This window comes from Melopsittacus undulatus, chromosome 1 (assembly GCF_012275295.1).
Source record: "Melopsittacus undulatus isolate bMelUnd1 chromosome 1, bMelUnd1.mat.Z, whole genome shotgun sequence".
Classification (NCBI taxonomy): domain Eukaryota; kingdom Metazoa; phylum Chordata; class Aves; order Psittaciformes; family Psittaculidae; genus Melopsittacus; species Melopsittacus undulatus.
Window position 1 is genome coordinate 138,587,549 of NC_047527.1, and position 20,893 is coordinate 138,608,441.

General features: G+C 39.8%; 1 protein-coding gene across 1 annotated transcript in view; it reads right to left on the reverse strand.

Annotated features, from left to right (window-relative positions):
* The window catches only part of CREB5 (cAMP responsive element binding protein 5), a 209,781-nt gene that overhangs the window by 148,170 nt on the left and 40,718 nt on the right, over nucleotides 1–20,893 (reverse strand). The window contains exon 4 of the mRNA XM_031044999.2: nucleotides 20,068–20,240. Within this exon, the coding sequence (XP_030900859.1) occupies nucleotides 20,068–20,240 (173 nt within the window). The remainder of the gene's footprint in view (nucleotides 1–20,067; nucleotides 20,241–20,893) is intronic.

The window sequence follows — 20,893 nt, forward strand, 5'->3', positions numbered from 1 at the left end:
AGCACAGTCTTTTTTTTTTTTTTAATAAATTGTGGTAATTCTGCTAAAGAAAAATTCATTTATGCATCACTAAATGTTCTTCTTGGGTGCACTGCCTTTGAAAATGCAGATGACAGTGCTCAGCTCTCACAATAACTGACGGTCTTGATAAATTTGATTACAGCAACTTGCTCCATAAAAAACGATATAGTTTGTAACAGAGAAGCCCTAGCTACACTGAAACCAATAAAGTTTTGCCAATAGCTTCACCGGGACTAAGAACCAGCTGAAGAAGTTGACTTCCAAATTATTTCTTCAATAAAACACTGAGATATTTATTTGATCTACATTAGTTGTCCTTCAAAGTCTCCACACAAGTTTTAACACATACGTTCATTAAAAAAAGAAGTATTAATTTATGTCCCAGCCAAATTTTTTGTAATTTCTTTATACATTACTATGTGAACACCACACACATGGGACTTCGCTTTTCAAGACTTTTCCAAAGCTGAGAGGCAGAAGCCTTTTACCATCTGTTTGCTAGGAGGCTGTTCCTCTCTTCCACCCATCCCCAAAGGCCTGATGACTCTCCCAGTCAATTCCCTTCCAGCCAAGGGAGGTTGGACATGGGTCCCTCAGCAGACTGCCAGTGCCAGTGTGTCAGCCAGACCACATCCCTCCCTGCCCAAAGGGGTAGGCTGTGCTCAGCTGCAGCTCTGCAGCCATCCCTGTGCCAGGGCAAGGATTATTTCCAGTCTTTTTTTCCCCCCTCTTTCTTTGAAAGACCACATGTTAAAACAGAGTCACCATCTTTTCAATTCTGTCATGTCCTGTGGGTGGAAAGCTCATTAACGGGGATAGGCAAACGAACAACAAAAAAGCAAGCACCCAATTTCAATGAGATCAATGTTTCATGCCAATGCAGATGGCAGACAGGCTTCCAGTAGAGTTCCAAAGACCTTGGGAGTAGCTAACATAACTTATATTCACCCCTCCCTGCAACTGCAGTTTACCACTTAAATACAAAGAAAATACGTACACATTCTGCTTTTACAGAAATATCAGGAGTCAAGAGATACCATAATTTGTAACACACATTTTCTTCATACATAAATAATTGCTGCTGAAAACACATCTAGGTAGCAGCCCTTCCCCCAGCCACAGCTCCCTTAGCAGAGATGGAGATGGCTGCCACCACCAGTAAAGTAAACCCAGAAACTTTACTGGAAGGTCCACACCAAAACTGTAGAATAGCATCATGAAATCTCAGTTAAGTCACACCATTCAATATATCTTTTTCTATCACTCATCAATAATAATTCCTTTGGTTCTGTCATTTGCGAAAAAGATGTGAAAAACTACACAAGTAGAGCTGGAAAGTAACTGCAGTAGCAAGAGAGACATTGAGAAACGAAATAACTGAGCACTGCCAAGATGATAAGAGACCCTTTCTGGCTTTCCATTATTATCTCTTCAGTTTGAATGTTAGCATTACTACCATGAGCCTCAATGCGACTTTCTTTTCTTCAAATACCGGTCGGTGCTGGAAGAATTTAATGCTCCACTTAAGAAGAAAACTTACATTACTCATGGAGAGAGAAAGCCCTGATAGCATGACTTGAAAGCATGTATCAATGCACCCCCCACATTTTATTATCAATTTTACTGTTTGTGCCTTACTCTTGATTAGAGCCAGAAAAATTAAAAAGAAAACACTTTTTTGCTCTTAGAGAATTACTGAGTCATGTTTTCAAGATTTTTCTCTGATTGTGAGAATGCTAAATGTCTTGAAAATGGGAGATAAACATCTACAGGTGCAGAAATGTGAAAGCTGGCACTTCACTAAATTAACCCCATATTATGAGATATGCAAGGAAATCGCTTGTGGGCAATGCTGCGGCAAGGTGTACCCTAGTTTGGGTACACAGCTCAGGTATCTTTCTGTGAGCTCTTACATTCTCAGTTTTGGGTTGGTGGGGTTTTTTGAGATCTTGCATATGAAAATGTAATAGCTATTCTCATGTTGTTCTCTTTACCTTTATTGGCAATACAAGTAAGCACTTAAATGACTAGGCAACACAGTCATTCAAGTAGCCAACATCAAAGCAGTACTGCAGCATACAGCCTGTGTTTATAAGCCCTGCATCCATTGCACCATGGCTTCAGCTGAGCATGAGCTCTTCACATATTCTCATGCTGGTTTACTATTTCTGTATCATACAGAAATAGACAATGGACCACATTCAATCCTATTGTTTTTTCTGTGGGCTGACTTTGGCTGATTTTGTTGCACTATTGGCAATTTTACTTATCCAAATATATTAAGAAAGAGTGAGAACGTAAATGATTGATAGCAGCACTCATTGAAACACTAACAGTGTTAGGAATGAGTGCGTTCTCTGTGTCCTTATAATGATCCAAAATTCAAGACTGTGACAAAGAACAAGCACAGGGGAGGATCTGGCTCGTGCCTTTCTTTTCAGCAGATGCATCCTTGGGAATAATTTGAATATCATATTTCAGCCTTGTTTTGCACACAGAGTAGAGTGGAAAGTAACTGCTGGCTCTGTATCGAAGGCAGGGGGTACAGTGGGAGAATAATTTTGCTAATCCTTCATTTCAGTCTCACTGAGTCTCCCTATATCCATGAACCCAAAAAGGACTATTGCCAGCTTCCCATGCTGAATGACCTGACTTTACGGGAAATCTTTGAAAGGCATTTCTTTCAGCACCTCTCTGATACTGCCTTTTGGCAAGTTGTCCTAGCTGAGTCCTAGTGCATTTAAACATTGCACTGAGACACACAGGTTTCTACAAAAAGAGGAGGAGGCTTCCTTCTTGCCTGGATGCCTGAGCTCAGTCTCTGATTTTTATGTGGAGGGAGTGGTGATGGGGTGGAGGGTGAGAACCGATAAATACATATGGTTGTGAAACATTTGGAAACACTTGAGTACGAGCACTGTTGCGTTCTTACCCTCTGCAGCTTTCTCCCAGCACAGAGGAGTGGTGGGTGAAAGGCTGAGATGAACTCCTGAAGTTTCCACTTAGTGAAGACAAAGAGACAGTTCCAGGAAAAGCCCAAAGAAAACATCTTTTTTAGCTTTTTTCCCATCCTTTCCCCTTTTTCCAATCTCATCCATCACCTATGAAAATAAGTTTGGATTCATTGTTCTTTCCCACTTCCAACATAAAACTTTTTGCTTACTGTTAGTCCAAAGCCAGTATGTTAGTCCAGTGTACCTCAAGTGCATGGGCCCTGCTCCCTGACACTTAAATTGGTGCCTCCCCCCCATCCCACCTAAGGGATGTAAGGGAAGAGGACACTTCCATTCTGGGCAGCAGCATGGTGAGTTAGCCTTCCTGCCTTCCCTTCTCCAATGCTGGTGCTTGGTGTAGGGTATACAAACTTACAACTCTCTATTGTTTGAAAGGAATGAAATGCAGCGGCCAACATTTGGCTTTTATACCCAAAACATTCATCTTACTACAGAGGTAACAAATTCATAGAGTCAAAAAAAAAGCTGTCAGGTAATGCGTTCGCTTGAGCCTTTTTTTTTTTTGCTTGTGTTTCTTTTATTACATTTTCCTTTCTCCCAACTTTAAATAAAAAAGCATGCTTAACAAAGTGGGGTGCTAGACTACAACACTGCACCACCCTACAGTGTCCTAATACATGCAGCACTCGCAAACAGGCAGATGCAGGTGTGTAGCATCCCTCGGGAGGGAGGGCTGTGCAGCAAACCAGGTGTGTACTGTACAAAATACAGCCCCCAAATACCCTAATGAGGAAGTAGCTCAGTAATTTCTACATGGAGTGTATTTGAAAAAGATAGGAGACCTCATACACAAGTCTTACTGGAAATACAGGGTCTGTACCAGTGCAGCATGTTCCCCCTCTCCTAGGCTGAAGTGCACAGTCAGCACTGAGATTCGCTCCAAGCCTCAGTGGGGAACTTGAACCCCTTGACCTACTGGGCCAGAGAGGAGAGTGCAACCAAGTCCTTCTGACAACAAACATAGAAACTATTCATAAGATTAATTCTCTGGCACCAGCAAACCCAGCATCTGTTTTAGACAGAAAGGGGATGTCTGGTGAAAAAAAATATAGTGGTGACAAAGGGTTAAATAATTGTGAACTGGGCAGGATCCTGCTACTTGATTCTTTTCTATTGTTTGCTGACGAGGTGCAGGCACTTGGCTGAGCAGAGAGAGAAGCCTTTTAAGGGGACCCAGAATCTGGGAATACACTGCTTTTAAATAGGGAAAGCTGATCTTTAGAGATAGTGTCCCTCAAGACTTCATTTTTTAATAGTTCAAGGCATCCATACTTTATGTAATCTCAATTTTAATATCAGCAAAACTTGATTACAGAACCTCTAAACTGAATCTGTAGAAAAGGAAAGTGCAGTCTTCTTGTGTTAGTAGTCTTGAAGAAAGCAGGGAAGGGAGGGACTGGCAGCCAGCTGGCTAAAGGCTGGCATAGCAAATAAATACCAAAGAAGGTTCTCACACTGGTGTAAATGCTGCACAGACTGTTATCTGTCCAACGGGGGACATCTTGAAAAGGGTGCCTCCTAGAAGGGGATTAGGACAGTGGAGCAGTTGGTCCTGTTTCCAGAAGCAGCAGCCTGGCATTCCACATTTAATGTAAGAAATCATGAATAGCACAGAATTAAAGCTGGTCACCCAAAAGAAATGCACTCTCCTTCTTAAGATTGCTACAGTTTCCTAGAGGGACACCAGCAAAATAGACAGGGTGACCAGCAAAGGCACTCTGACAGCCAGCATGTCTGAGAGGTCAGATTTGATTGAGCACTTAGTTTTTATCCATTAGCAGAAGCTAATAAATCAGGAAGACTAGCAATAGCCAAGAAATAGCTGTGTCTTTGTAACATAACCATGTCTTAAACCAGATTGAAAGGGCTCCAGGAAATCTGAGGGCTCTAGATAATACTTTAGATAATGTAAGAGCTGCTTCTCAGTGACCTATTTGATAACCTTCCCCACATGAGGATGTTTACGGGCTGGGTGGCAACTAAGATGTTTAGCTACACTGAGATGACAACTTTATGAGGTAAGAAAAATAGCACAGCATTTTATTGTTGTTGTCATCGGATGTGGGTGCAGCTTTGAAAGGTTGCTGCAGCAGTTCTGTCAATAGGACTTTTTGGAAATAATGATTTTTTCTGGTTAGGCCCCAGGCTGCATTAATTGTTAGGAGGGTGTTATTCTTCATCTGCTGCTAATAGCTTGTTAGAAAAAAACAAAAGGCATGAAGAGTTCTTGGAGCAATCTGTTCTAAGAGCCTAGAAAGTACACTAGGTAGAAGTATTTCAGAAAGGTTTTGACTTTGAAGGGTTGCTGGACAATGTAGGGTTTCTCTTTGGTGTGTCCCTGCTCATAAAAGCTGTGTATTTTCAGGGTATGGCATGATGGATTTCCTCTCCTACCCCAATGAGAGGCTCACATTTGTTGGTATGAGAGCACATGCAGTACTTTTCTATAGTCTAATAATTTTTCCATCTGCCCCATGAAACTGTTGCAGAGACTGACCACTGAAGGCCATGGATGAACACACAGAACTCAGCAAGCTTTTTCCATTAAAGGGAAGCAAAAGGACTGCCTTTGGATGTATGGGGAATCTTAATTGTCTTTCTTTCTAAAACACTCTGCCTGATTTTGTTTGCATGTGTATGCCTCCAACATTTGCTGTCATAGTGATACTTTTATCTGTTGCTTGTCTAACTCACCCCATTGAAGGAGGGGGATTAGGGAAGTGTATTGCTTTCATTTTACTTCTGTTTACAGGCAGTACGCACGCTGGCAGTGCTTCGTAACTTTCATTAATGAAAAGGAATTAGGATGGAAAGCTTCCTCAGAGTCTGTCTGCCAGCAAGACAGTTTTCATAGCCCAGTCTAGGGAAAACAAGGAAAACACACACACACACAAAAGATGATGAATGAATGGATACCTAACTAAAGAGACAGAAGAAAGCATGTAATAGAGAGACTGAAGACAAAGGAGAGAATTGTAGGCTTGTACTTCTTTTGACATTAAACTCATTTTTTAGTATTTTGCAAAGAATGGAGTCTGTTTTAGTCTTTTGGGGATATCATAATACAAATAATTAACCAGATTGAGAAAAGAAGAAAAAACCAAAGCATAACACTTTTTCAAAAGAAAAAAAACCAGTGTTTGCAGGATTTGTAAATGTCTGATTCAACAGGACATTAACAAGCACATTTTAATTGAAAACAAAAACAAAGGATGAAAAAAGAAAATTTAAGTCTTCCTACATTTGAATATGTTGAATTCTTTTAAAACAAATCTTAATGTTTATGAGCTCTTGTTTCATCCTGATTCTGAAAAGCTAAAGGAAATTACTCTTATTTATGTTTTGCATGTATATTAGCATTCTATTGCTTTTAAAAAACACATCTGATACTTAACTCAGATGTAAATTTATTTTATCTATTAATCATAGAATAGTTTGGGTTGGAGTACACCTTTAGAGAGCATCTAGTCCAACCCTTCTGCAACTGGGGGGTGGGACTAAATTATCACAATGTCTGGAGAAGGTCTAGATAAGCATTCTGGTTTTTCTTACTTTGTTTAAAGCATCTTCTGAAGTACATTTAGCTTCCAGGAAACTAACAGTACATTACTTCAGCTGTGATTACACAAAACTATTATTCTTCTTTATTTCTGTGGCAAAGAACTATATACGGTGAAAATTCCTGTTGTTTAGTTACATCAAATGATCAAGACATAGTATCAGAGGAACCTATTTATTTTAGCATTCTTGTAAGGTGAGGAAGTATTTCTTCATGAACCAAGAGAGGACAAAAGATTTGCCAAAGATCATAAAGAAATCAGTGGTGAAAAAGAAACTAAAGTGAATTCTCCTAGATCCATTTTCTGACGTTGCTTTCTGTCCAACATTCACTTGATCTATTTTTTGATGGGTTTTCTTTCGTTCTTATAATCAGAATTTAAGTGTCTGTTCTCTAAAAACTTGACAAAGGGTTCCCTTTTTCTTAGTGAGAGTGATAAAGGGCAGTGTTACAAGTAGCAGCTGTTTTCCCATTTTAACCTTCCCAGGATACATTCCTCTTTCCCACTTCCATGCAAGCCTTGAACTACCCTGCTAAGCCCAGTATGTAACAAAAGCAAGAAGAGAGCAGGGAGTATGTCTCCTTCCACTCCACCAGTTCCGGTCCCCCTATATAGAAGGGTCTGTGAATTGGTGCTGATGGAGACTTTTTTCCATACTACCACTCCTAAGAATTAGCAACAGTAGCCCCAGCTCCCTGCCTTAACACTTTGAAACGGCTTGTATTTCATGAGCAGTGCATCAGCCGCTGCCTAGGAACAGCGATGCAAGGGATATTCCTTTACAGTAAACAGTGTTTTGCTATGTTTTTAACCAAGATTTTTTAAAAGTAAGAAAATCAACACAGATCTTTGCTCTATTAATTTTCTGCTTCTGGAAAGTACGTATGAGAGCAGATCTTCAAGCTGTTCACCCCCCAGGGAGGAGGAGAGCTTTTGAATTGCTGTCTGCGGCCTGTGGAAAGAACAGCAGCCACAGAAAAGTCTTGGTCATACAGAACTTTTGGTTTCATGCCAATTTGAGAGCCTTGTGCTTGAATGCACTCCCTGCTACATCAGCCCCAAAAGCTTATGGGAAAGCAGGGGACAAAGACAACAGAGTGGCCAGCTTCACAGAGGGAGCAGTGAGGAAAGCTGTTTTACACAGGCACATCAGGATAGCTGGTGGGGGAAAAGAGCTATATCCACTCACGATAGCGATGGTGCTCTGAATTCAGGAAGCAGGGCTCTATGCCAAAATCAGAATGGCACAAAGTTTGCATTTCAGTGTCTTGGAGATACTAGAAAATGGATCTAGGGACTTCCTGGGGCCCTAGGAAGTTCTTCCTTCAGGATAGGATATACACAAACTAGAACTGTGGGCCTGATCTCTTTTCCAAACATCAAGAAGACCTCCCAAAATCCTGGGAAATCACTGTTAAGGAACAAAAATGAGGAAACTGATCCAAGGGAATGATTCTAGTGCTAAGCAAGCCAGTCATTCTGCTCCCTTTGTAAGTAAACTGCATAATTTTCCTGAAATTGATGCAGGACATAGGCATATTTGGCACTGTCTACGTCCAGCCAGGCTTCTGTGGGCTCCATAACTCCCATCCAGTCTCTTTATTCAGCAGAGAAACTGCAAACATACCAGTTTGCACCAGCTGAACCTCTATATGGTCCACGTGTAAAGCCTATCTAATGTCAACAAGGAAGGAGTATTGTGAACGAAAAGCTGCACACACATATGCTCAGTTTTAAGAAAGGGGACTGCAATTAAAACACTTATTTTCTTATCGTCACACACTCATGATCTTACTCTGCCAAGTATTTTAAATGTCAGCTCCTCAGGAGTATCTCAGAGCTATATGACAAATTCCAAACTATATGCATCAGCAGGAATATCAGTGGTTCCACAGTGCATCCAGACTCACCCTGAAACACCGCAAATAAAACATTGTGGGTTTAAGACTGCTTTTTAAACCAAACATTTATTCTAAAAGATAAGAGAATGGCTATTGTCATGCTAAAAGCTAAGGACAAAATTACCATATGTATGGTAGTTCTTAAATATATCACTCATTTATATTTCTTTAAGAGGAAAAAAATTTGGCTGTAGCTGCAATCAGTCTTAATTCTTTCTTTATTGCTGCTCTGGTTCTGTGTTATTTGAGCTGGTTTAACTGTTAAAAGCGTTTCAAATGTTCACATGGTCTGCATTAGGTTACAGAATAAAAGTAAGTACAGCCCACCAAATGTAACTTTCTGAAATGTAAACCACATGAATTTGATTTCTTTGTGGTACAACTTTAATTGGGTTCAGAGGTCTTTTGGTCTTACCTGTCTATCTACTCTCTGATGGCCCAACCTGATAAAGCTAATACAAAGAATCTGCAAATGTGATCCAAACTGATTACCCTCAGAGTACATGACTTTGTTCCTGACAGTAAAGGCCCTTTAGCCTAGTTCATTTTTAGGCTGCAATTTTGAACCCTGTAGCCACCACTGAACTGGGACTAGAAATGTCACAACTTACAGTGAAAGATCATGTCCCTTTGAACTCTGCAAAACTAGAGAACTGGAGGAAAGGAGAACGTCAAGGTGCAACTGTAAGTGATACAGTGCTAGAAGAACTGCATGAGCATGTGCATATGCGTATGCCTTGCACTGTCACAGAAAATGTCAAAACAGAGAGTGCATCCAGCACACACTACATGATAGAGAAGTGACTGCAAACAGAAATTACAACAAAGCCTCAAATCTCCAGAGACTGATCTTCAACTGATTTTGCATTGTATTTTTTTTCCTTTGACAATACACTACATTGCCTTAATGACAATGAGTCATTATTGCTCATCAACTCTCATCTCTGTTGCACCATGTTGTGCCATATGCCTTTCTGGAGTGAAACAACAGTGCTTCTGCTTCCTACCCAGAATAGCACATCATATCTCAGCAACCACAAGGAAGGCATCGTACAACAGGTATACTCACCTCATACCCTGTAACTCAACTTGTAAACAAAGACTTGTATCAGCTTGTGGGAGCAGATCTGGAATTAAGTAGACAGCTCAGGAGAAATGGAGGGAGAAAGGGAGCAACATGGTAAAATTTTAGAAGTCCCTCTGCTTGGGTAGCATGTTTTCTTGCTTTTGGAATAGACGGCCTCAATTTTGAAAAAGTAGCATGAGAAAGATTCACAGTGCTCATAGTTCGTGGAAGAAGACACTGCAGAAAGGAACACTCAGCAGAGCCAGTAATAAAATAGCCCAATATTAAAAATTACTCAACTGAAGCTTCCACTGGAATTCATAAGTTTCATTGAAGTAAATCAGTAACAAGTAAAAACATTACAAGTCATCATCTAGTTCAGGCAAATTACATTCTTTTTTCCCCACTGGAATAAGAGGGGTGGCAGGGGTGTGAGAAAAAAGAAAATTGACTTTTAAAGCCAATGTAATGAATTTTTTTCACATTATTTTTTTTCGTCCTATTCCACCAAAGCTGTTATTGCCTTTGTCATTTTTCTACAATTCTGTTACAGAGCACCGTTCTGTACCAGTAGAACTCTTCTCCCAAGTAATTTCCACCAGCAAACTTATGAGGACTGACAAATGAGGTCCCTTAATTAGTTCCAGGTTTTTCCAATAGCAGTGTTGGTAATACAGCTTTTCGCTCTCTGTCCATCTTACAAATAACAAGGCACAGCCTGTAAACATGGCAGGGGTGTCTCTATTTTCCTTTTCATATACCAGGCAAGCAGGAGGAGTAAGAAGGAAATGTATACCCTCAGTGGTGAGGTTTTATGATCAACATGGAATAGTTTTTTTTGGCTTGAAGTCATTTACACTCTCTTCAAGAGCACATCTTACAGATCCGTGACTTGGTCATATGGAAAACTGAACATTTCCAAGGACATTTCCTCAGAAAAAAAAAATAAATATAAAAAAATAATGATATTTTCCCCTTAAGGTTTGAAATGTGTTTTCTTGCTTTTGTTCTTAACCTCTGTTTTCCTTTATATATGGGGATTTTGCTTTCCTCCACATTTATGGGTTCTGCTTGGGTCCAATATTGTTTCTAGCATTTGCTTTATTTAGGGCCCCACAACCCTTGATGTTTCATTAACGTGCAACAAAAAGCTCCATGCTACTAGGCTGTGTACAGAAAAAGACCAGACTGGAAGGGACCCCAGCTTTCCCCACAGAGAAATATAGTTCCACTTGACGATTTCTGGAATGAACTTTGCCTATTATGTTTTATATAGAATTTGAATAAATCCTCTGAGTCACAAATTTCTCATTGGAACAATAGAACTACATAGAGGCCAGATGAAAATTTGGAAGCAAGTATAGATTTTCTTCCCTGTTGTGGAGCCCAGAATCCATATTTTGCTCCACATCCATTTAGTATTGCACTCACTGACTGCTTTCTTCCAGCTTTCTTTGCTACTTCACAGTAGAAGTATTATTCTGCTTCCTATTTTATTTCCCTACAGATCAGAAGTAATTCAAAGACACTCTAGGTCTCTTTCCTCTGCGGGCCTGGAATGGACTGCAGAACAAGAAGAAATTAAAACAGACTAAAAAGGAAGTTAACTGTAAAGATGTGAAGTTTTATACGCAAATCTTCGGTGTATGTATTAACCATCTCTGGTATAACCTACTGACCACATATTTTCAATATGAACTTAGTTTAATACCTGTGCCATGTAACCTCAGACAAAACCACTCTAGACAAACACAAATTGAGATAAATAATAAGAAACCGGTTCATACTTGGTCTCCTTTGTTCACCAGTTCCAGTTCACATCTTCGAATGTTGTAGCAGTATTTCAAACAGAAACAGCCTATTGAGTTTAACAACCCTAGTTTGACTGAATATTTTAAAACTACTGCTGCCTTTTGCCTGCTTTCATAGTGCATGCTTACTTGTGCTGCCCCAAAAAGTTACACCAACAACTTGCAGTGGTAATGAATTAATGAAGTCCAGCACAACCAAAGAGAGATTTCCTTCAGGTACATTAAGTCCATCTCTCCAGGGACAGTTTCTAGTAACAGCACAAAACACTTGCTGAGAACACAAGCTTTACCCATGAGCATATCAGGAAAGCTTTCTTCATGCAGCTCTGCCCAGATGCTCCAGGAGAGCATCACCATTCAGATCTGTGCACCTCATAAACCACTTCCTATGCATCTTGTGGGACAACTTTACTACATGTTACAAGCCAGGGACATGTGGTAAGAGAATCCATCTGTCAGAAAAGGAAGACAGATATTCAACTGTAGCTAGCTCTTGCTTCCACAGTGCTTAAAGGATCAGAGGGCCACACAGACAGCACCTTGCATCTGAAGTGGAGCTGTGTGGTCACTCTCTAGACACCAAAGGCAGCAGCCTGAGATAAGACAAGCAACATCTGCCATACAAGGACTAATTTAAACAGAGAAGCTTTGATGATATGTTGTATAGATGCCCAGCTATGGTGTGAAAGCAGATGCTCACAGCAGTGTAAGCTTCAAGGCCAAGCAGCTAAGATTTAACTGGAAACCCAGTAACCCAATTTATTATTCTTTAAGACACTTGTCATTATGTTATCTATTTGTATTCTTTTTAGGTCATCTTACTTCAAAAGGTGGGGTTATCCTGTCATTGCCTGGGAAATCACAGATATTTTGGGGGTCAGGAATTAAAAAAATATTAGTCATGATTAACATATCTGACTTAGAACTTTCAAGACCTGGTTAGAAGTTCCCTGAAGAAAACTTACAAAGACCAAAAGCTACTATTTTCATTACAGAAATCAAGGGAGTAAAAGCACTGGAATTTCTGTCTAGGGTCATTTGATGGTAACCATGCCCTTCTTTTTTCATCGGGAAAAAAAAAAAGAAGAAAAAAAAGAGCAAGAGATGGGGGAGAAGGAAAGTATGAAGACACAAGCAAGAGAAGGTAGAAAATCAACAACAGGCACAACTTTTTTCTTCTATCAGCTGTTTGACATGTACACACTGTATTTCAATTTGCATGCTTAAAAAAGGAGCAAGAACATCACTTTGAGCCCTTACATTTACAGCACTGGTCAGCCTGGATGCTATAGTTAAAAGTAACAAAATATAAATCAGAATTCCCCAGGAAGTATATACAATTCTCTCACAACTGTCAAATAAGCTAGGGATTTGGGTTTCATGCATTTGGAGAATTGTCCAGTGAAAACATTTTATTACCCCTCCAAGTTTTTATGGACCCTATCAGAACAGCTGCGATTCACTTCACTTGCAGCAGAGGAAGCTGGTAATAGCTCAGAGATTGCCCCCTTCATTTCATAAACCAATTAGGACCTGGATCCTACAAGCAGAGTAACACAACCCCTTCTTTTACTGGCAAAATTCCACTTCATTCATGTGAGCTCAGAGTAAATGTCTCTGTTGGCAGAATTCAGATGCTCTTAACAGCATATGCTTCTAAAGCACATTTTTTAATTTGTTCTTTCTTCCAAGGAACACTCTTCCTGCACTCATCAAAATGAGCACGTCTCAATCTACCCACAGGTTTTGTCAAGCCACCAGTTCCTTGGTCACCTCAGAAATTCTTTTACTAAAAATTGCTAAGAGAATTTTAGATTATGATTTACCATGTGAAACTTTGCTAGAAAAACTTCAAAATGACAGATGTATTTAAATTATTTTTTTCTTCTGAATCAAGCATTGTTTCATTTGTTTAGAAGTCTTTTTGGTGGTGTTGTCAGATTTATCTATACTTTTGACTTAAATTGTATTTTTTTTTGTGTGTGTTTTGAGGTTGGGAATGGTTTGTTTTGGTTTTTTTTTTCAAATGCATATTTGGTCTGCCAGTACATATAAATAAAACCATATATATGCCTTACATGGGACCATACGGTACCACTGATTTCTAAACCTCTACTTGTCAACTAATGGGGAGGCCTACTTTTACAGGTGGTAAAATAGGATCCATACATTTTACACATAGTCTGTAATTTATGCATTTTCCCTTAAGGCTATTTTTCTCTGAAATACTGTCATTGGTTTTCAGCCAGTGCCAATCAATGCACATCAATGACAATTCCTTCATTGAAACAGATACCATTTTATCAGTTCTTTGCACATAATGCTCTTCATTTTTTATTCATTCATTATAGCCATTGTGCCACCCCCAGCAAACGTTTAAGTTCTTCTCTAAACTGACATGGTGTGGGGCAGCATCCAACCTTTGTTATTTCTCTGGAACATGCAAATTACTCTCTAAAATAGAGAAGAAAATAAATAAATTTTTAAAAGCCTTACACCAAACAAAGCCTATATTGTTTGAGTTAGTGTTGTACTGTGGCTTAGTTACCTGTCAAACAGGCTGACACTTGGATAAAATACATACTGGAATCATGCATCAGAGCATGTTAAGTGCAAACCTGTGATGAAGAGCAGAGCTATGCAATTTGGGTGTGCAGAGCTCTAATGATCATTTCTGGACTAGGAAATCTCAATCAGTCGCATCAAACCCAATGTAACTCTGAGATTCTCTTCCACCCAAAAACGATTTTACGTCTGGTTTAGTTCAGAGAGTTATATAAATCAGACTATAAATTCTGATGACACCTTTAAAGATCTATATAGTGTGTATTGTTTAAATAGACATATGTCAGGTACATAAGAGATACCAACCACTGCTGTATTCTCCAAGTTCCATATATCATATTTAAGTCCTACTTATGGCTTAGTCTGATGTGAGAGCCAGCCTATGCCTATGAAGGCATAGTATTGAAGTACTATGAAGTATTTCTATTCAGGTACAGTTATGGGTGCAATACACTATTCTGACCTGTCCCTTCCTATAGTTTTTGGGCAGAATAAGCTTTCCAGAATGGAAATGTCATGATCCATTTCTTAAAAACACTCGCAAAAGAATCAGCTTGTGTGGTGTTGCTGCCTATTTGAAACAACCGTCAGGAGAGGGAGGTGGCTGGTTTCTCTTTATAGCAAAAGCTAACAATCCTAATAAGGAGTGGCCAACAAGTCACACAGTATCATTGACACCTTTCTTTATCTTCCGTTCTTGCTGTGAGCAAGCAACATTTCTAATAAGCTTAGGATTTTGGTCAAGTAGAAAGTATGAGGCGCAAAATACTCTGTTCATTAATAAATTTAACCACTATGTATAACAAGCACATAACTTTAGGATAACAGTTGACTTCAAGTTAGATAAGAAACACATGCAACTTTCTCCACTCCTTGTTGACAGGCTATTTATTACCTGGCTAATGATTCTCCTTTCAGTCCCCTGAAAGTCATCTTGGTATGTGTCAGTACTTCCCAACCCCTCCCTAGACCTTACAGCAAGAGTTTCTGGAAATGCATAGGAGTATATGGTTTGAGATAGAAGAGAGATGTCATGAACAATCACCCCTTTGTGCTATGTCTGACACATAGACTGATGCTGTTCACTCTTTTTCTTCCTGACTCAGCAGTGTCAGGAGAGATTGAGTCAGCAGCTCCTGAACATGCCGACACAAACAGCAACAGCGGAGGCTGGGGAGCAGACAGAGCTTCCAAATGTCACACACAGAGCAGCACAGTTCCATCTGCAGGTCAACATGCAGACTTAGGCAGTGGCTAGCTGAAAGGGGTGAAATCGCTTGAGAGGATCCATCAGACTCCTTTACTCCCTAATGACCCTGCCTGCTAGACATGAGCTATGAGACAACTTGTTTCTGTGAATCCCTGGCTTGTAACAATTTCCTAAGTAACTCACCTGAGCTTCCCAGAGACTTGAGACTGTTGCACACATTTGGCTTAATGGGATTCCATGTTAAGATTGGCTGAGGTCAGTGTAGTAAAAGGGACTACAAAAAACATGTCTTAGCATAAACAGAAGAAAAAGAAGCAGGTTCACTAAAAGGGAAATAAAGCCCACCTCTGAGTACAAAGACAGGTGAAAAAATACTGGGCTAAAATGACACAGTCAGATGCTTTTCTTCCCACCTCTCCATTTTCCTTCCCTTCCAGTGATGTTCTTGCATCCTGTACAGCCAAGGCTATGGAATGGACCTGATCTAGTAACCGAGAAGTTATTTGATACTTGATCTCTCACTGCACATTTCTTCTCATCTCACAACATACTGTGGTGTTTCAGTTCAAATACATGAGTTGTAACAGAGGTTTTTATCCAGGTCTCCTGGAAAGGGAACTGGTCTTTGAATTAAATAAAAGCACATCGTTCCGTGGCCTCTTTGATGCCATATGCTCCTCCAACTGACTAGGAGCTTAAAGAGAAACTTTATCTGGCAATGTACAAAGACCCTTCAAAGTTACCAGCCTATTCCAAGTGCCTTCCATACCTAGCTGCATTGTGGAAAGGTTTCTACCTGTGAACATCTCTTACAGGAGTCCCTTCTATTTTTTCAAGCTATAAAGGATGATAGCAGGATACTCTGAGAGCTGAACCAGCAGCTACAGTCTCAGACAGCTTGCTGCTATGGTAAAACCCCTGTGCTTGCCACAGAGAAGCTTTTTTCCTCTGCCTTCTTAGGTGTCCCCGATTAAGACTACGTCTGAGAAGATCTCTCTTTTTCCAAATCCCCAAAGCAGTCACAATGAGTCTGTTGCTTTTAATTATGTCACTGAACCTCTGTTAGTCCCATGTGTGACAATCCTCTCATGTTCCCTTTCAGCTTCAGAGCTGTACCGATAAGTTTCAAGCCGAAATAATTAGCAGTTATGTCTGCTACTAGCTTGAAAAACATCAGCAGGTTACTTTCTCCAGCAGCACTGAGATGTTAGGCTGCAGACACCTACAGTCTTCTCTGATCTGAAAAAGACACCTTCCCTAGCAAAAGACGTGTCCAGATAAAGCAACCAATGTACTGTGCTGTCACCAATTTGTCTGACCATAGTTTTCACATACATTGAACTTGGTCACTGAAAAAAATAGTTACTCAAAAAAAAGAAGACAAGCACTGCTATTGTACAGCCTTGTTCACAGTCCCATATCTTAAGCTGATTCAGCTTATCTGCCTTTCTATGTTTGACAAATGTATGTCTTATATCATTTTTTCTTCCCTTCCTCCATACGCCTTACTGTTTTTCCTCCATGTATCTTATCTCCAAATGATGTGCTATTAATCAGCCAAAGACACCCTTCACCGCTAAGTGTTCCTCAACTGATTTTTCATCAGCACAAGTAGTTACTAGTTACAGCATTCCTCCCACATGCTAAAGGCTTGGGGGGCAGGGAGGAAGTATGGCAAGCAGGTTAGAGACTGCCTCACCACATAAATACTATCTGGGACCTTTTTTACCAACCTGCCAGTTTGCTGTAATAACACTGCTGTTTGTTCTCAACCAAGGTACACGGTGGGAGGAAGTGGGACTGCACCCTGTCTTATTTTTAAGTTATTAACCTTCATACTCTTCCCTTTTTCTGATTAATCTGGCTGGATGCCTGTTCAGTAGTAGCTGAAGCTTAATAGCTGAAACAATGTGTGTATATACCCTGTGCCAGTAAGGCTTGCCCAGCAACGCTCATTCTGTCATGTTTTCCCATGTCTGTTGTCAATATCTCATTTCATACACAAGCCCCCAGAGCCAGAGTAGGGCACAGGAAAAAAGAGAAGCATGGAGGGAGGGAGAGGAATGGTGGGAGATGGATGAAAAAGAGAAGGGGAGAAGAAAGTAAGGGAAAATTACATCCCTCGGGAGCGTCAGCTGCTGTGAACTCACCCACTTCTCACCATGAAACTGTGTGCGGGCACAGGTGGGTCCCATTCCCTGTTACCAGAGCACAGCCTACAAGCAGGGTCTAAATAAGGACTTTTCATTGCTGTTCCCTGTTTTTGTTGGAGTAAGGCCATCACAAACATTTGCAGGTGGCTTGGCCATAGTCTGACACTAAAATATTTGTGGTTGTGATAAAAATCAGAATATTGCTACAAGATGGTTCTATATAACCTTTAGGGCTTGGTCCTGCTCTTATAGAACTCAGCGAGAGTTCTACCCAGTTGCTCTCTGTTGGTTTTATTGCTCATTAACAGGCGTATTCCCTAGCACAATTCCCCATGGTAAAGACTCATCTACCCTTTGGGGCAGATTCAGATGTTCAAAACAAAAAAAAAAAAAAGGTGGGAACCCAACCCAAAACCACTAATTTTAGCACCTCAGAATCTGGGCTTGTTAAAAAGCTGAACCATCTTAACTTTGTGAAGCCAAACCAAAACCACCAAACTTTTCTGAACTCAAAACATTTTCTGAACCCATCTGCATTTTTATTCAGTTGCCTAATACCAAAACCATTGCCCAGTCTGTATTCCTCATGAATGAGTCTTAGATATAATTCTTATGACTTTTAGAAGGATAAGATGAAGATAAATGGAAATGACAAGATATGTTATTTGAATAAATTAAACAGGCACCACAATGAAAAGACTGAAGGAACAAACGACAGACAACAAGGATGCTCAACACTTTGGCAACAAGATGTAGCTGAAAATGCAGCAATTATCTCCAGGACACACCATGAACAAAAAACAAAAGCTCCTAGGAAGAGAGAAAAATGGTGAACAGAGTATGCTGGAGGTCACACCGTAAGTCTCATTCACATACCAACTCACACAGAGACTAAAATGCTGACAATTGCTTCCCACTAGAGTAGCTTTAGACTCAGACTTAAGAAATGTTTGCATGATTCAATCACAAGGGAGAATTAAGATATGTCATGACAAGGTTTCCCCAATGAGACACTCACCACTAACTAGGAAATAGTTTTTTTTATCCTCAACCCCTCCAAGTTTGGAGATTCTAATCATCATGGCCCTGAACCAATGCAAACCTAAAACCTGACTGACAGGGTCTTGCAAAATCACATGCAGTTTTTTCCTCATTATATAGAAACAATTGTTTGGAAGCCAAGTACAGACCCATGTAAAATACCTCACCACTGACTATTAAAAGTTGTTTAGTTTGGGATTTTTTTTTCTTTTAATTAGGATCATAATTACCACTAGACCTATTAAGTCACAATTTGAACAGTTTAATCATCCTTAACCCAAATACTGGCATTAGCTGTTTTTCTTTCTAAAACTGAAAAATAAACTGTTTCTTCCTTACTTCCTTTCTCCCACCCCAGTCTTTGAACAGAATGGGATATATATATAACATTACAACATTCTTGTATTCACAGGCAAAGAGTATTGCATTGAAACCTCTGTGAACACTTCGTTTTGTCAATATGTAACAAAGGCACATCTATCAAGTATATTTACCTGACCCATACTATCAGATTTCTATACCAAGAACCAAATCCTGAAATAGTAGTAAAAAGGAAAATAGAGCAGAAGGAGCACAAAATGGGGCAGTGGATGGAATCAATGTCCTGTGCATAGCTGGGCAACCCTTCCAGAGCAGTCAGCGCCACGGGCTATCCTTGCCTCCATGGCACCGGGAGATAGAGAGCCAGTGGTCTACATCCTCCCCCAGTCACCAAGAGTCTTGAATGAAAACTCAAGAAGAACTGGATTTTGAGTTTTAAATGCCAGGATTTCACTTTTCAGCTTTACTTTGAAGAGGCTCATCAATTATTTAGATAATGACTGGGGATAGAAACTGTTTTTGCACTTATCATGTAATAGATGTGACCAAATTACAAATGACAGATGATGAATCTAGACTGTGGCTTCTTTCTTAGTCCACTGATATATCTTCTTACCCATTTGTTTTCATGCATAAACACACACCGAATTCAGAGTTGTGTGATGAAAAACTATACCCTCAAACCATCTAGGCAGTTTCTGTATAATTAAAAACAAGTTATTATGACTTATGAGGACCTCATGTTTGCTAGAAGTAACCATGTGTACAAAACATGGATGTTTTTGTCCACACGTTTCTCCAAACAGGAGCACACAACTGGCATTCGAGCCAATACAATAAGCACCCATGCTGTCAATTTATGGGAATAAATATGGATCCATCATCACAAACTGAGCAATTGTTTGCAGAGGTCTCTGTGACAAAATCCATTTATCTTTATGGTCTTTTTATTTTGTCTTCCAGCATTCCTCAGTTAAACAGAGTATGCACGAGATAGCTCAATCCCACTGTGCACATAGAAGGAAATGAAAGGATTAGCTTCAGAAATACTCCATCTTTCTTACCAGAGCAGTCATAGAAACAATATGAACTTAAAATGTAAGCAGATAAAACCAAAAATCTGGATGAAGAAAGCAAGGCTTCCTGACTAGTAAAGCACTCTGCCCTTTATGAATCGAAGTACAAGGTTCAGAGTAGGTTTAGTAACCTGGCCATATCCCCACAGCCTGCAACACATTGCAAGGGTCCTTAGTGCATGCTGGCAGGATCAAGAGCAAACTACTCAAAAGCCATGAGAACAACATCTGGTCTGCATACAACTGAACCTTAAGAACCCCAAGAACAAATCCATGCAGCTCCTGGAGCCAGAGAACTGGAGAAATGAGAACATGGTAATGGACTCACCCAATCTGTCGATTTGTGGAAGGTGCTTGTGTAATGACCGAACTGGACTGTGGAGATGGCATGGCCTGTTGAATCACAACGCTGGTGTCATGATTTGGCATCCTTGTGTTTGTCAGCTGGTGAGATCCAGGTCCTGCCATTGCCCCTCCAACTGTGTTATGCATGGAGATATTCTGTGGAAAACAAGCAAAATGGGAGATGGTGGAGGAAAATTAAGATAAATGCTTTATCTTGGTTTTCTGTTCTATAGGAGTACAACTAGAAATCTGAAAGCATCAACAATAGGAAGTTACCAGGTCCTGGTAAATCCCAAATCAATAGAACTTGTAATAAAAAAAAATTATTTAAAAAAATTAAAAGCAACTGTTTACTCTTACAAGGCAATATAAATGGAAAAATACCCGCAAGTTGACTAATTACTCTTCTGTGATTCAGATTCATGATTTATAGTGGGAATACTTAGCACATATTCTCCTAACTGAACAAGATATATATTTTGTTTGAAAATTACTTTTGTGGTAAGTGCAGGGCACCTTGATTTACTACATGGGTGTTTACTGTGTACTAAGTCTGCTTAGACTGACAAGCAAATCAAGTTTTATAGTCCCAAAGTAACACACAGTACATGGTACGTCATGAAACAACCACTTCTATTAGCCTCCATATATTTTGCAGAGCAATAATATCCCAGAGGCCTAGAATAAAAGCACTGTATCTGCACATATATATAACCTTTGCCTCAGGTAATTTGGAGTCCTTAAAAAGTTCTTAATAAAAGAGTTTACAGATAACTCGTAAGCACAGAGTGAAAAAGCCACAAGAGATA